Below are 15,710 nucleotides of genomic sequence, written 5' to 3' on the forward strand. Positions count from 1 at the left end.
CACACACACACACACACACACACACACACACACACACACACACGGATTTGAGACTCCAAAATCAACCATGGGCTATCTCTCCCAAAGAAGACCTATTGTACAAACTTTATTTAAATTTAAAAGAACAGTGTCCCACCCTGGCCTCCCAGAAAACATTCAAGAAACTGCTTCCACATAACCTTTCACATTTCTGCTTTCTTTGCTTGCTATGTGCGCTAACTAACCCAGAATCCCAGTCATGGGAGACAAAGGCGTCTGCATTTGCTGCATTTTGTTGCTTTTTTTTTTTTTCTTTTCCCACAAAGATCTTTTCTGTCCCTGAGACAGAGACCAAGAAATTCACTGTAACATGGCCAAGGATGAGTGTGACTCTCAGTGACTTTGGGAGCCTCAGCCACACCCCAAGCCCAAGGCACTGACTGGAAAGGTAGGGGTGACAGGAAAGGACGGCTTCCAGGGCCCAGAGTGCCAGGCTGTCTTCTGCCCGCCTGCCCACCCAGCCGGCTTCCCCCCCCTCCCCCCCCCCGCACAGGCCTTTAGGAGCTGGGGGCTGCGGGGGAAGGGGGTGCAGAGAGGGAGCCTGCCTCTGAGCACAGCACCAACAGTGGCCACTTTGTTTATTGATGCTCCACGTGAGAGGGAAAGAGAGCGTGGGCTGATGTAAGGGAGTGAGAATGTGGCTAGAGCTTTACTGTTGAGACTGCAAAACCCCGCCCACGCCAGAAGACAGAAAAAGAAATTTTGCCTATCTCCACGAAGTCCACACTAATCATCCAAACAAAACCACCTTTCTTTCCGGACTCTGCCCACTGTAGGACTTACGTTAGATTTTGTTTTTTCCCTATATCTTTGTCCCTTAAACAGCTGTCCTCCTCTGGAAACCATGTTGCCTTGCAGTCGGAGGGCCGACCTCCCTCCCCCACCTCCCGCCCCCTTCAAGTTTGGAAGACAGTAGCACTGTCCTGGACACTGCAGCCCGTCTCATGGGGGAGGCGCCACAGAGCAAACTCTCTGCCAAATGAAATTGTTTTCTGCCTTTCCTGTTTACTGAAGAGCTAAATATGGGGGGCGGGGCCAGGGGGGAACCCCAGGTAAAGGACCCAGTGGGATTTGTTTAAGGTTCTTTACCGCCCCCAGCAGAGAGAGATTATGTCTGCCCCCCACCTCGGTTTTATCTAGACAAACATAAGACTCAACTTTCAACCATAGCGAGAGCCTTTCCAGATGATTGTCAAGAATACGCAAGCCAAATAAAATTGCCTGTACTTCGCAGGAGCATTGCCTGACTTGTCATCTCCACAGGAACCCTGAAACAAGGATTGGCTCCCCTACAGCCTGGGACTGCCTTCAGGTCATGACCAGACACACTCCACATCCCTGCCTCCTTAGGTTGCTGGGACCATCCTGGGGAAACGTGAAATCTTTTCCTACGGAACCTCAAGACTTGGTGACCTGTGTGTTCAGTTCTGTTCAGCTTGAGACATGAAAGCCGGGCTGTGAAAGCCCGCAGACAGGACGCTGGAGAACCGAGCTGGCCTTCCTGGCAGTGAGAACACAATGAATGCAGTCAGGGCCCACAGACAGCGGAACTGTGGAAGGCTTCACACTGCCTTTGTGCCCTTATCAAGGGGGCATCGCCAGCACCCGAGGAAGGTACACCCAGTGCTTCAAATATATCCTTTCGCTTTAGAAGCTGGCCTCTGGGGACCCAGAGCAGGATAAAGCCTTTCAGTGGGCCCAGCATTCACCCTCGCACCGACTTATCGCCCTCCTCTGCCCACTTGAATTCTGCCTAACATCTGACTCCGAAGTGCTTTTGCAACCTAACCCAGCTCGCTGTACATGAGTTGCTCTGTCTACCCTGGCCTTCTCTTTTGGCTCGGATGCAAATGTAGACCCATGAATCACACTAGAACCCGCTGGAAAGCCATTCTCTCCTAAGTATCGCGTTTCCCCAAGTCTCTCAAACCAACAGACGGGATTGATGTCTGGCAGCCCTTCACCGTGATTTCTTGTAAGGGATTCATATGGTTCAATATTCGAACACCTACAGCCACAAACTGATGGCTCACGGGGTTTGTCAATGATTAAACCTTGTGAAAATGGCAATAAAGAAGTAGAATTGGTTCAAACAACAAGTTTGTCAATTCAGAACAGTTTTCTTTTACTTTGGGATATGCTGGGCTTCCTTAAAAAAACTCTGCTTTACATAAAATATGTAAAATATTATGAATCTTTGTTTGGAGTTAAAGGCTTTACTGATCTGCTGTCTGATTGTCGACATCCTGTTTCCTGAGCTCCAGGTGTGTCAGGGTTAGAGTACTGGCCACGCATGTAGGAGGTACTGGTTTGATCCCTAGCTCTGCAGAAAGGGAGGGAGACAAGAGCTTATTTTGAAAAGGCAAGGTCAGCTAATTCAATCAGCCACTTTATTTACCCCAATTCATTTAAACGATGAGCATGCTTTTCTAAAAATTAGGCCTATCTTGAAAGAAGAAAGATTTAGCCCTGTTTAATCCTGCTATGGACAGTTTGCCATAGAGATATTTAGAGACAGCAACTGATGGGAAAGAAAAAATGGGCATAGCTTCTGTTAAGTCTTTCCTTTTAAAGAATGAGCCCTCCCAAAGCAAGGTTGGCATAGCTGCCATAGACATTGTATAGGATCCTCCGTCGTTTCTACGTGTACATATGTAATCCCGAGTGGAGTCGTTAACTGTCCACAATGTTAAATAGTGGGAGAGCAACCCTGACCTGCACATCTGCCAAGAATACATCAATCATCATTTAGGTAAGCGTGCCTGAACTGAGAGGGTCTTAGCCCACTAGGAGCTGGTTCAAGTATAGATGTTCGAAGCTATTCCTAGAGATACTAACTTTGCACATCTGAGCTAAGACCTAGCAACCTGCAGCTTAGCCAGCTGTGCAAGAGACTTCAAGGCACACAACTCCTGGTGAGAATTGCACAGGATGAGACTTTCCCTTGGGCACACTGCACAGGGTGACTGGTTCTGCTCTACAGCTTTGACCAGAGGGCTGCATCTGTGGCTATGAAGGAATCAGGGTACCTGCTGGAGCAGGGAGGGCTGTCCTTTGACCAGAGGGCTGCATCTGTGGCTATGAAGGAATCAGGGTGCCTCCTGGAGCAGGGAGGGCTGTCCTTTGACCAGAGGGCTGTATCTGTGGCTATGAAGGAATCAGGGTACCTGCTGGAGCAGGGAGGGCTGCCAGTGCATTTAATGAGAGTCAATTGTGGAAAAAACCCGTTTTTGACTCAATCATGATATATGCTAGAATATAATTCTAGCGTGATTCTCCCTCTGTCTCTTCCCAGCCTGCTCAGGGAGAGGGATTTTATTTTAGGTCTGAACCTCTTTGGTCTCACAACCCTTCTACACACTGTTGATGAAGGTGACCAGCAGACAGGCCTCCACCTGCCCCTCCAAATGCCTGCAGGCACTGAGCCCAATTCCTCGGCTGTGGCTGTACAGAGCAGAAACACCACAAAGTGTTGGCACACAGGGCAGATCAAATCTCACCTCCAGGCCTTCTGATTAAATTAGTTCAGGATGGGCCTTAGGGCCTGGGAGGTTTTCATTTGATTCTTTGCTTTTGAGACAGGGTCTTATGCAACCAAGGCTGCTCTCAAACTGCAGTTGGGGATGAACTTGAATTCCTAATGATCCTGCCTCCGTTCCTCAATGACGGGACTACAACTTTTAACTCTTTCCCAAGTCCTTCCAACACAGCCTTAGTTGAACATCATTCAAGGGCAGTAGTCTACAAAGCTTTTCTGAAAAGGTCCAAATAATAAATATTTTAGGCTTCTCAACCCATAAGACTGTCACAATTCTGCTACTATGGCTTTAAAAGCAGCCATAAACAATAAATAAAGAGTATAAAGGCACAAATAACATGGAAACCAACATGCATGGTTGTAATGCCAATAGCACTCATGGACACTGACATTTAAATTTACCTTCTACACAACACAGAATACTTTTCTTTTGCTTTCTTTTCAACTAGTTAAAAGTACCCAAAGCACACTAACAGGCTGACAAGATAAAACTCAGGCAGATTTAGTCAAATTTAGCTCACAAAGGTCAGAAGAGAGTGTTGGATTCCTTGGGACTGGAGTTGGATGGTTGTAAGCCACCATGTGGGTGCTGGGACCCAAACCCAGGTCCTCTCCAAGAGAAACAAGTGCTCTTAACCACCGATTCATCTCCCCATTTCCATTCTGTTTCTTCTTTGTGGAATGATAGAGAAGGAGACCATTTTGTGGGGAGGAGGGCTTTAGTGTCGGGATCTACCACATACATGATACTGCAGTGTAAGGTTCATGAGGACCCGGGAATAAAATAGAAACATACAATTATAGTAAATGCTAAAAGGAACTAAAGCGAGGGGCTCATAGATTTGAATCCTGAGTCACCAGGGAGTGGTACTATTTGAAAGAATTAGAAGGATTGGGGGTGTGGGCTGGTTGGAGGAAGTGTGAGGTTAGGGGTGGGCTTTGAGGATTCAAACATCCATGCCAAACCCAGAGTCTCTCTCTGTCTTTGCCTGGGCATCAGGATATAGCTCTCAGCTTCTTCTTCAGTACCACACTAAGCCTCTGAAAGTGTAAGCCCATCCCCAATTAAATGCTTTCTTTCATAAGAGTTGCCTTGGTCATGGTGTCTCTTCACAGCAATAGAACAGTGGCTAAGACAAAGGCTTGAAATATATAAAGTAGAAGACAATAGTGTCTCAATAAATGGCATATTTATTTATTTATTTATTTATTTATTTTTGGTTTTTTCGAGACAGGGTTTCTCTGTAGCTTTGGGACCCATCCCAGAACTAGCTCTTGTAGACCAGGCTGGCCTCGAATTCCCAGAGATCAGCCTGCCTTTGCCTCCCAAGTGCTGGCATTAAAGGCGTGTGCCACCACCGCCCGGCTAATAAATGGCATTATTTTCTTATTATTTTTGTGACTACCTGCCTTAAGACCTGGATCTAACCGTACTGAATATCAAGTACAATATCCAATATCAAGAATTCTCCTAAGTAACTGTGGGGGTGGTATATGGCAAATTCTACCCACTGTAAAATTGTAATAAATCATACAAGTCTCTTTAAAGATAGATCATGTATCTGCTTTCCTTTAGGTACCCCATGGCACCTAGCAGACTATTTGGGGCACAGCAACACAACAATACATTCGGGATCTAATGTAATTTCAGCATGTCTGTGACACTGAGACAAGGCACAACTCTTATCTTCCTAAATAACCAGAGACCCTGAGATGCTTAGCGAGTCACGTGGAAAGAGAGTCTCAATTAAGTGATGACCAAGTTGGTCTGGAGGCATGTCTGTGGGGTCTGTTTTGATTGTTAATTGATATCAGAAGACCAAGACCCATTGTGTGTGGCGCCACTTCACGGACGGGGCCCTGATCTATATAAGGGTAGAGTAAGCTACCAAGCAAGTATTTCTTCTCTTTTTGCCATTGACCTGTAGATGTGATGTGATTAGATGCCTGACCTCTTTAAAATGGTGGACTGTAACTTGCACCTGTAAGGCAAATAAATTTTTCCTCCCTTGGGTTGCTCTTGGGTGTCTTTTTTATCACAGCAAGAGCACTGACGCTAAGACAGCCCTCCTTCAGGATGGCTATACCAGTTCCCTCCAGTGCTGGAACACTTACCACTGATGCTTCACAACTAAGTTCCTTTCACAGATATTGCCTTGCCCTAAGATGCCCTCTCACAAACACATCTGTCCCTTGCTCAGAGACAGCAGGTATCGGACAATGCCTAGTCACTTTGCTTCAATTCGACACTGAAGGGCTAAGCAAGTCCCAGAACTGTCCATAGAGTCTGTGGTGACGCTCATTCTCCCCCTCCCTTTGCAGAGACCTGTTCCCTCAGTGTGTCAAGGGATGGCTTCAAGAGCACCCCTACAAAATTCTCAGTCTACCTGAGACCCAGCAAAGAGCTGCGGTTGCAAGGCTCATATTTGCAAATACCCTCACCCAATGCTGTCTTCTTTCCTTCCTAAGAATTCATGCTCCCACAGCAGTGAAGACATAATTTTCAACAATCAATCATAATAAATTGAAAGGCCCTATTATGGTGCAGCTATCCACAAAATGCACAGCTCCTGCACAGCTCTCGTGGATATAGCTCAATGATACATCATTAAAGGGGACTAGGGACACGTATTTGTCCTGATAGGCAAGGCTCAGGTTTTCTGAGAGGAACAGCAACAGACAATGGAAAAGTCTGTCATTCTGGCGCTAACTGGCTTGTGTTTCCTTTGTCCACAAGCCCTCTGTTGATCAAAGTGAGGTTTTTCTCTGTATGCAATTCATGTTTAATGAAATCTAGAGGCCTCTTAGCATATGCCTCTAAAAGAACCATATCACTAATTTCTCTGTCTATGTACAATGTTGAAGAATGAGAACTCACTATTCCTGTATTCCCACTATGCCCGTCTTCCTGTCCTACAAACAGAAGCAAAAACTCCCCATGATTTTATGATTTTCTAAGAGCCACCTGTTCCAAAATCAAAGCTTGCTATGTGACACACAGTTTTCAAACCCCAGGCTAGGCAGGCATCCCTTGCATCTGAGTCTCAAAGTGTGGCACCTGGACCAGTAACACGGGTGTCACCTGGGACCTTAGGCATGCAAACTCCTGAGACAAAACTTGCAGGGACATGTTCCAACATTCTGTTCCTAACAAGCCCTCTTTTTTTTTTAAAAAAAATAATTATTTGTTTGTTATGTATACAATATTCTATCTGTGTGTATCCCTGCAGGCCAGAAGAGGGCTCCAGCCCCCTAACAAGCCCTCTTATGATGCTCCATCACATCTGGCTTTTAACATTTTCCTAAGATTTGTCCCTTAGAATTTTTCTCCCTTGGAGGAAAAGAGCTGAAGAGTCACCAAACCCTGTTTCCACTCCTACCGTGTACCCACAATAGGGAGAACAGGAAATGAATGTGTTGACAGTTCCTTCTGAGTTATAATCCCTGTTTCCTTACTTAGTACTCCAAATCCCTAAACAGCCTGCCCCTTGTGGAGTAGGATAAAGCAGATAAAACCTCACGTGCAGCTTGCTGCTACCAGCTAGAGAAAATGAATCTTAAGCCAAGACCTCCAAAGGGAGCACTCATCCCCTATTCTCTCTCCCCATGAGAACCCCGTGAAACTGTTGTCCTTCACTGCGAGTTATTACTTCCCAGCTGCTGGAGCCCCACGGTAGAATGATCCTGTGCTCTTGGCTTAACATAGCTGGTTTTGTTCTCAAATATGAGTTATAAACGCAGGGTGTTACCCTGTTACACACTGGGAGAGGGCAGGGCAGTGAGCGAGGGGCTAGAGGCCCTGCACTTTGGAGTTACCATGTACCATGATAATGAGCCAGATTTGGTACGGTGGTGTGAATGAGGATGACCCCTATGGGCTCATATATTTGAATGCTTGGTCCCTAGTTGGTGAAACTGTTTGGGAAGGATGGGAAGGCGTGGCCTTGTTGGAGTGGGTGTGTCACTGAGGGTTGACTTTGAAGTTTCAGAAGCTCCTGCCAGGCCCGGTCTCACTCTCTCTGTGGGATAACTTGGGGATAAGATAACAGCCCTCAGCTACTGCTCCTTCCAGTTCATTCTTTAGCTCCCTGTCATGCTGCCCATGGACTTGGACTCACTCTTTGAAACTCTAAGCAAGCTCCCAGTTAAATGCTTCCTTTTATAAGTTGCCTTGGTCATGGTGTCTCTTCACAGCTATAGAACAGTAACTAGGACACACGGCCTCTGGAATTTCCATGAAGCTCAAAATAATCAAGTACTGATCTTCAGGCTGAAAACCAAGCCTTGCCCACCAGCTGTCCCCTGGGTTAACCCTGGTACATCTGTTCCTCCTTCACCGCCAGGCAGGTTCCCACCTAGACCTGTATAACGAGACACCCTAAGGAGAGAGAAGATTGGTTCTCCTGTCACTCTGTGGAGAGTTAATTCAGGGAAGGAAGCGAGGCTTCGTGGATTAGTGGCTTTATTTCTGGTTTATCTGTTTATTTATTCTTGATTTAAGGCAAACCGAAGTCTTTCACTTAACTTGGGTTTTAAAATCGTGGGGAGGGCATTTCTCTCTAATCTTTTCTTAACTTTTATTGACTGTGGATTTCACAGCACGTGTTCCAATCCTACTCATCTTCCCTCCTCCTCGGATTCTGCCCTCTGCCCTTGCAACCACCTCCCACTCAAAACCAAATTTAAAAGAAAAACCAAACAATCCAAAGAAACAAAACAAAACAAAATAAAAAAGAAGAAGAAGAATCTTGTCATGGAAGTTGTAGTGTAGCCTGTTGAGACAGACAGTTTACCCTTAGTCCATTCGTGTCCACTTGCGAGTGTTCATGGCCACAAGTTGTTGGTCTGGTTCAAGGCCTCTGGCTTCTACCACACCACCGATACTGAGCTCTCAGTAGGGCTCCTGGCGGGTATCCTGTTGCTGTCTGTGCCGTGGAGATCCTGCCGTTTTGGGTCTGTAGGCTTGTCTCGTCCCCTTCACATGCTCCAATAGTTCATCCATTGGTGGATGTTGGAGTGGGCCAACTCATAGCCCTGACTCTGGGCCTGGGTGCTAGCTGGGTTGGTCAGCACGCTTTCCTTCAGGGGGAGGACATTTGTATGGAAGAGAGCAAATGGTCACACATGGGCCACTTGCTGTTTACATCCCCCTTCTCTCTTCTGCTTGTTTCTGTTTTCCAGACATTTTGAAGACAAATGTGACTGTGTCTTTGCTTCCTTAAGAATCTTATTTCTCTGTACTAGCAGGAAGCGCCTGCTTCCCTGCCCTTTCACACAAATCCTCTCTTGCCAACAACTGAGATCTGGCCAGCATCAGGGCTAGAAGCTGGGATAAGAATTATGAGGGAGGGGATGGGGAGAAGGCTCTGTGGCTCAGCACAATGGCTGCTCTTTCACCGACACAGGTTTGATTCTCAGCTCCCATATGGTGGTTCACAGCTCTCTGTAACTCCAGTCCCAGGGCATCTGACCCCTTCTTCTGGTCTCCACCGGTACCAGACACACATGGTGCCCAGCAGTGAAACAAAGACAAAACTAAAGGAGAAGAGTGAGCACTCGGGAACCAAGGTGGGAAGTGGGTGCTACAGAGAAGGTGGGCAAGTTTTTCATTCTGGTCACGTGGGAGGAATGAACAGTCTGCTCAGGGGCTTGATGGGACTTCAAAGATGGCCACCTGACTGGCTATGCTGGCCCTAATGTCCATGGGACGGGGGGATAAAGGAAAAATCCTGGACTCAGATAAAATGTTCCTGTCCAAATAGCACACAGGGTGAACCTATTACTGTCTACTAACATCCAAGGTCACATTCCCATGGAGAGTGTTTTTAGAAGACCTGCATTTTCAGAGAAAAGTCTCAAAAAATTACCATTACTTTCAGCAATATATGACTTCTTTAAGGAAAAGCTTTTTGTTCTGTTTTATATTTTTGTTTATTGAGACAAGGATTCTCTGTGTAGCCCAGGCTGTCCTGGATCTCAATTTGAAGATCAGGCTAGCCACCTGCCTCTGCCTCCCAAGTGCTAGGATTAAAGACATGTGCCACCACCAACTGGAATAAAAATAATTTTTAATATTTATTTATTTATCTATTTATTTATTTATTATGTATACAATATTCTGTCTGTGTGTATGCCTGCAGGCCAGAAAAGGGCACCAGACCCCATTACAGATGGTTGTGAGCCACTATGTGGTTGCAGGGAATTGAACTCAGAACCTTTGGAAGAGCAGGCAATGCTCTTAACCTCTGAGCCATCTCTCCAGCCCCTAAAAATAATTTTTAAACAATTTTTTTTACACAGGTCTCACTATGTAGACCAGGCTAGCCTCACACTCACAGAGACTGGCTTGCCTCCCCAGTGCTGTCATAATGAAGTTTTTGTTGTTGATGAGGATGGCAGTAGTTTCCTTCTTTCTTTTTCATTTTTGTTTTGATTGGTTAATTGGCTGGTTGGTTTTTTATTTTATTTTATTCTTGGATGGGGAGAATAGTTCTGGGAATTAAATTCAGGGTCTTATACATATTAGAACAAGCAGTAGCCAACCCTTAGAACATATTTTTTAAAGTAATGTATGGCTAGTAAGAGCATAAGTTACACTGGTCAGAGCACACCAGCAAAACAAATCAGAAACTTTTCAAACATCTAAACTATTTGCTCCAGTCAAGACAACAAAGACGGAGAGTAGAAGGGGGGTTGGCAGAGACTGTGGGGGTAGAAGGGAAGAGAGTGGGGCGCTAGTGTTTCATGGGTACAGGATGCTATTCTGGGGAGAAGAAAGCCTTCTGGGGGTGGATGCTGGTGATGCTTATACAGTAGGGTGAATCAACATATACTTCCTGAACGTAGTCGATGGTTAAAATGGTAACTCTGTTTTGTATATTTAACCACAATAAAAAAAAATGGGAGTGCTAGGAAAATGTTCATTGTGGTAGAGATATTATAGAATATTGTTTATAATTTTGTCATCTCCTGTGTAGAGGTAAAGGCTGGAAAGATATTCTGAACACAAAATGGTAATGGATATCATCTCTGGATGGGATTACAAGCAGTCTTTCCTTTCATGTGTTTCTTGATGTTCTAATAACTATTCAGTATTTGTGTGGTTAAGAAACAATAAAGTTTGGAAGCGCTCTGCTTATAGAACATTATTGTTAGAGCAAAAGTACCAGTGATTACCTGCAAACACTCTGTATAGTTACTTCCCTTTAATAGTCTGTGTCCTCCCTCGTATGTCAAGTTCCAAAGGGCAGACCCTTGTCTTTCATACAGGACCCATACTGCTTAAGTAGTTTCAGGGCCTCTATAAAGACTCAGTGAAAGAATGGATGGGTCTGTGTGTGAACAGATGGAGCAACAGAAAATAAGTTCTTGCTATATCAGTCTAGGGCTCCTGCTTCTATAGCAAATATTAAAACGAAGAAAATCATTTATTTCTTGTAGTCCTGGAAGCTGGCAAGCCCACGATGAAAATGCCAGCAGGCTCAGTGTCTGGCAAAGTCTCCTTCGTTCATAGCAGAGAGCCTTTTCTGTATCTTCCTGTGGAAGCAGGGGCCAGCAGCTCCCTGGACCTCTTCGAAAAGGGCACTAATTCTACTCACAAGGAGAGCTCTGTCTCTGTCACTTAATCTCTTCCAAAAGGTATTGTATCTTAACGTGACCACACCGCCAAATAAGCTTATTTGTATGAACGGGGGCACAGTCAAACTATAGCACCCAGGTCAGAATAATTAGGACTCATCTGTCCTATGCACCCATCCAAGGCACCTAGGGTCAACCCACTTCCTGGCATCTGCAGGGAGGATTACAGAAGGGGTTTCTCGGATGTAGAATCATTGAAATGAAACCTGAATAGGCTAACAGGATGGAAAGTAGTCTAGAATCCATGTCCTTTAGAGGAAGACACAAAGGGTGTAAGGATGTGAGAAGTAGGGTATCAAAGAGGAGAAATGTTGTGACCACCTCCAGACATGGAATCTGAAGCCAGGTAGGAAGACAGATCTAATCAGTAAATATCCACGAAGCCTCTTCTATGGTCCAAGGACTGAAGTCGGTCTCACAAACACAATTGTATGTCATTGGTTTGACATCTCACAAGAGATGATAAGATCTTGATGCTGCTAAATTCTACGGTTTTTGTGCATTTATGTGCCTGTTACAACCTTTAAGAAATTGGACAATCCTGTGTTATTTGTCCCCCATTTATTTTTGCTTTCTCTGACATTTGTGCGTTATGCCTACTAAGCAAGGTGCTAAAAGGAATGCCAGCGATTGGTGAGGAGAAATTTGGAAAGGCAAAATGGAATGCTTCATGAGGCAGACTCCGAGTCAGCAGCCCCTAGAGTGCACTTTCTGGAACCCTGGGGATTTATGGCTTCACTTTATTATATCCCAAACCTAGTTTGCTCTAAATAACCTAAGAACATTTTGAGATAAGGTTTTTAAAACCACAGCACAGGAGTGAACACTTCCTTGTACACTGCAGGTCTCTTTGAGGGGCAGAAGATCTTCTTAGGCTTCTGGCTAGCAGAGCACTTCTATGTCTAGGAGGGCATGAGAGGAGCCCCAGGAAAGGTTATTCTCTCTCCATAATGAGAGCATCCACCTTTAAGCAGGTGGCTCACAGTCACAGATCCAGATGGGAGCTTGCCACAGCTCAGAGGCACACTTGGCACCTGCATAGCAGATGCCCCCATCTTCATTCCCAACCATCTGCAAATAAGCCATTCCTCTCGCAGCTCATCCTCCTTCCTGTCACAGCTTCCCCAGCTGCTGGTGTCACTTAGCTCTCTTTTCTTCCTTGTCCTAGAGCTGACTCTAAAGAGGCATGCCTTGTACTGACGCTCCCGACTTGAGCCCTGCATTACAAGGGCTATAGTTTCTTGCATTAAGCTACATGGGGCAATTCTGGGTAGAGGTCCACCCATTTCATTATACAAAATGGTGGACTACCCAGATGGGTTCTTGTGTCAAAGACTGAATGAACGGTAGTAACCTGGCCTTTATGATGCTGAAAGTTTTTGTTTGGTCTTATTTTGAGTGATCTCTTTGATGTGCTGTAGACTCTTCATATCTTATTTCTAGGCATACTTTTAAACACTTTGGTACCTAGAAAACGGTTACTTCTGTAGACTGAACCACCAATCACCTTGTAAGTCCTCATACGCAACACTAATGCTCTTCCATACAGGTCTGAAGCTTTTGTGCAATGAGATCAAGCTAGTCGTGCAAGGTTGATGGGCTAGTTCTCCCTTCTAGTCACATGGATGACTTGAAAACTTCATAAGAGACCCACAGGAGAAACTACAGTGACTTTAAACTATTAGAGCCCCTTCAGTTTCAAGCCCTTACCTTGTAACTTGGGTTCTCATTCCAAAATCCAGTGATCTCATTGATTGTAGCACTTCAATGCAGCCCATGTACTAGGAAAAAAAAGAAAAAAGTTGTGAAGTAGGAGGATGCAGATACCAAAACTCCATCTCGGAGCTGCACAGTGACTTCCTGGGCAGTGCCCACAGTTGGCTCCTGATGGCAGCTACATGTGTGCCCATCACCTGCGTCAATATTTCCGACCACCAATGCACACACATGTCCCCTTGGCTATAAAACATTAGTTAACTACAAAGTAAATACAAACTCAGGTTCTGGGAATGCCGGGAAGTAGGATGCCTTTGGGCTCAGAGGTGGGGAGTGTAGATCTGAGGTCTTCACTTGTGTGAGCTACAGTTTCACACACTGGCTTTGCCCCACCTTCATTTTAAAGCTCCAGCTACTGACCTGACTTTTCTACCTTGGTTTTGTCCTTGATGTAATGACAATAAAATTGGAAGTGTTAGAAGAGCTCAATTATTTCACCTATGGAAAGCTTTAAGAACAAGGCTTAGTAGGCATAACTGCCCAGATGTCAGAGGAAGCACAAATAAATAGGAGACAAGTAACACAGGACCTCCTGATCTCCTAAGTGCTGGAACAAGCATTTAAATGCGCAAAAACCCAGAATTCAGTAACATTAAGAAGGTCTTATCTATGCTGGAGAGATGGCTCAGCAGTTAGGAGCACTAAGCGCCCTTACAGAGATCCCAGGTTCAATTCCCAGCACCCCCATGGCACCCCTGTGTGTATAACTCCAGCTCCAGGGAATCTGACACCTTCACACAGACATGTATGCACACAAAATACCAATGCACATAAAATAAATAAATTATAAAAATAATGTCTTGTCATCCTTTGTAAGATCACTGTAGCTCAAAAGAAACAATAATGACAATCATCACCCCCTAAAATACTCCTTGGTAAGTTTAGCTTGAACATGGAACACTGGAAAAGGTGTTGTGACTTCTAAAACCAAAACTGTTCACCTTCAACGTAACAGCAGGGGAGCTGAATCAGGAATGCTGTTAAAGAGGCTTAAGTTAGTGTGAAGGTGGGTAGCCACAGAGTCTGCAGCAGGAGGCTCCCTGAGTGAGGGAAGTGATGCTAGCCCACTCGGAAGAGGGCTAGCAGCAAGGAGGAGGATTGGAATGACATCATGGAAAGCGGCACCGCCGGATTCAGCAGTTAATTTGCTCCGAGAGCAGAAGAGTGAGTCAAAGATGACTCAGCTGCTTCCCGCCCGGGCACAGAGGAACCTGGAGTGCCATCAACAGGACCAGGGGGACAGGAAAGAGAGGTTATAAATTGCTTTGGTGCCCATTGATTGCAAGACGCCAGTTGGGAAGCCAGGAAGTAACAGGCTGACAGCTGAAAATTGAATTCAGTGTCCCCGAGAGGACAAAGCAGAGGAAGGGACAAGGGGAGGGATACAGTGACAGTTTTCTAAGCATCTCTGCAGGTGAGGCTGTAAGATCCTCTCTGCAGCGCGGCAGTGACTCTGGAGAGTGCCAAGGGGTGTGAATGAAAGGGCTCCCAGGGCCACACAAATGAGGCACTTCCTGTTTTGCCGCTTCGGAAGCCATCATCCTCCCTGGGTCACGGGAAAAGGAGGGGGCACTCCCCAGATCCTTTTTGTAATATTTCTGAGTGGGTTTTATAGATGTCTCATCCCCAAACTGGCTGATGTTCAGATTCCACCATAAATCCGGTGTGGAGGAGAACTTCTCAGCCAGACCCCCGCTAGCCGTACTCCTCCCGGGGTCTCTGATGCGGACACAAAACCATTCTGTATACTTGGTTCTTAACTTCTCAGGCTTGAGCACTGCAGGGAAGTGGGCTTTCCAGGGATGGGGACTGACTGACCGACACTGAAGGCTTACTAGACCAAGGGAGGTTGCTTTAGGGGCGCAGCTGGAAAGTATATTTCAGAACTCTAACGAAGGAGGACACCACAGTCCTCAGGGCCGCCTGAGAGTCCCCATTGGTTTCTATGATCACATGGCCCTCTCTTCCCTCCTCACCCTAGAACCTGACTCATTCACCCCAAACTCCTAAACACAAGTCTGGAAAAGAATGGAGTCTATACACGAGTGGGGAGCAGGTCTGGGCTACACTTCCAATTCTCCAGCTTGGTGCTGAGGTGGGTGCCTTCCCTGGCAGTTACACATCACTAACTCAAGCTGATACAGTACATCCCGAAAGATGACGGGCACTACATTTTTATACATATTTCATACATTACATACACAGGGATTTCTAAAAATAAATAAATAAGTATATATTTATACACATGTATATGTTATATATATATATATATATATATATTTAAGCAATGAGCGCAAATGACTTACATATATTATCATACGTAACATATATAATATATAAAAATCTCTTGTAGCCTCACTGCTGAAATCTCTTCCTGTCTGCTCAAACAGCCATTACCATCAGTACCTAATCCTTGGCTTTCTTTGCTCCCGTTACTACGTGCCCCACTTCCACACTCTGATACAGTCTTGGCCTCCATCGTTAGCATCCACCCCACCCTTCCCAAGGGCAGGGCCTCCCCTTGAGCCATTCTCCCTGACTAACTGGTCTCTCGATTCTTCTCCTTCCTGCGGGTTTTAATTAACACAAATCATCCTTAGGCTCGCTCCTGCTGCCCATGAGCACAGCCCTTGTCCTTTCAGGCCACTGAGCATCAGATCTGCAGTTTGCTTGCTCAGTTCCTTGGCTAGAAGCACTGTTGAAAGAGGGGCCTGGGACT

The 15,710-nt window shown here is 45.6% G+C and overlaps 1 protein-coding gene across 1 annotated transcript in view; it reads right to left on the minus strand.

Annotated features, from left to right (window-relative positions):
• Window positions 1-15,710, minus strand: part of Shc4 (SHC adaptor protein 4) — a 95,774-nt gene that overhangs the window by 52,713 nt on the left and 27,351 nt on the right. Inside the window, exon 2 of the mRNA XM_005364400.2 lies at window positions 12,926-12,996. Within this exon, the coding sequence (XP_005364457.1) occupies window positions 12,926-12,996 (71 nt within the window). The remainder of the gene's footprint in view (window positions 1-12,925; window positions 12,997-15,710) is intronic.

The sequence above is a fragment of the Microtus ochrogaster genome (assembly GCF_000317375.1).
Source record: "Microtus ochrogaster isolate Prairie Vole_2 chromosome 14 unlocalized genomic scaffold, MicOch1.0 chr14_random_1, whole genome shotgun sequence".
Lineage (NCBI taxonomy): Eukaryota > Metazoa > Chordata > Mammalia > Rodentia > Cricetidae > Microtus > Microtus ochrogaster.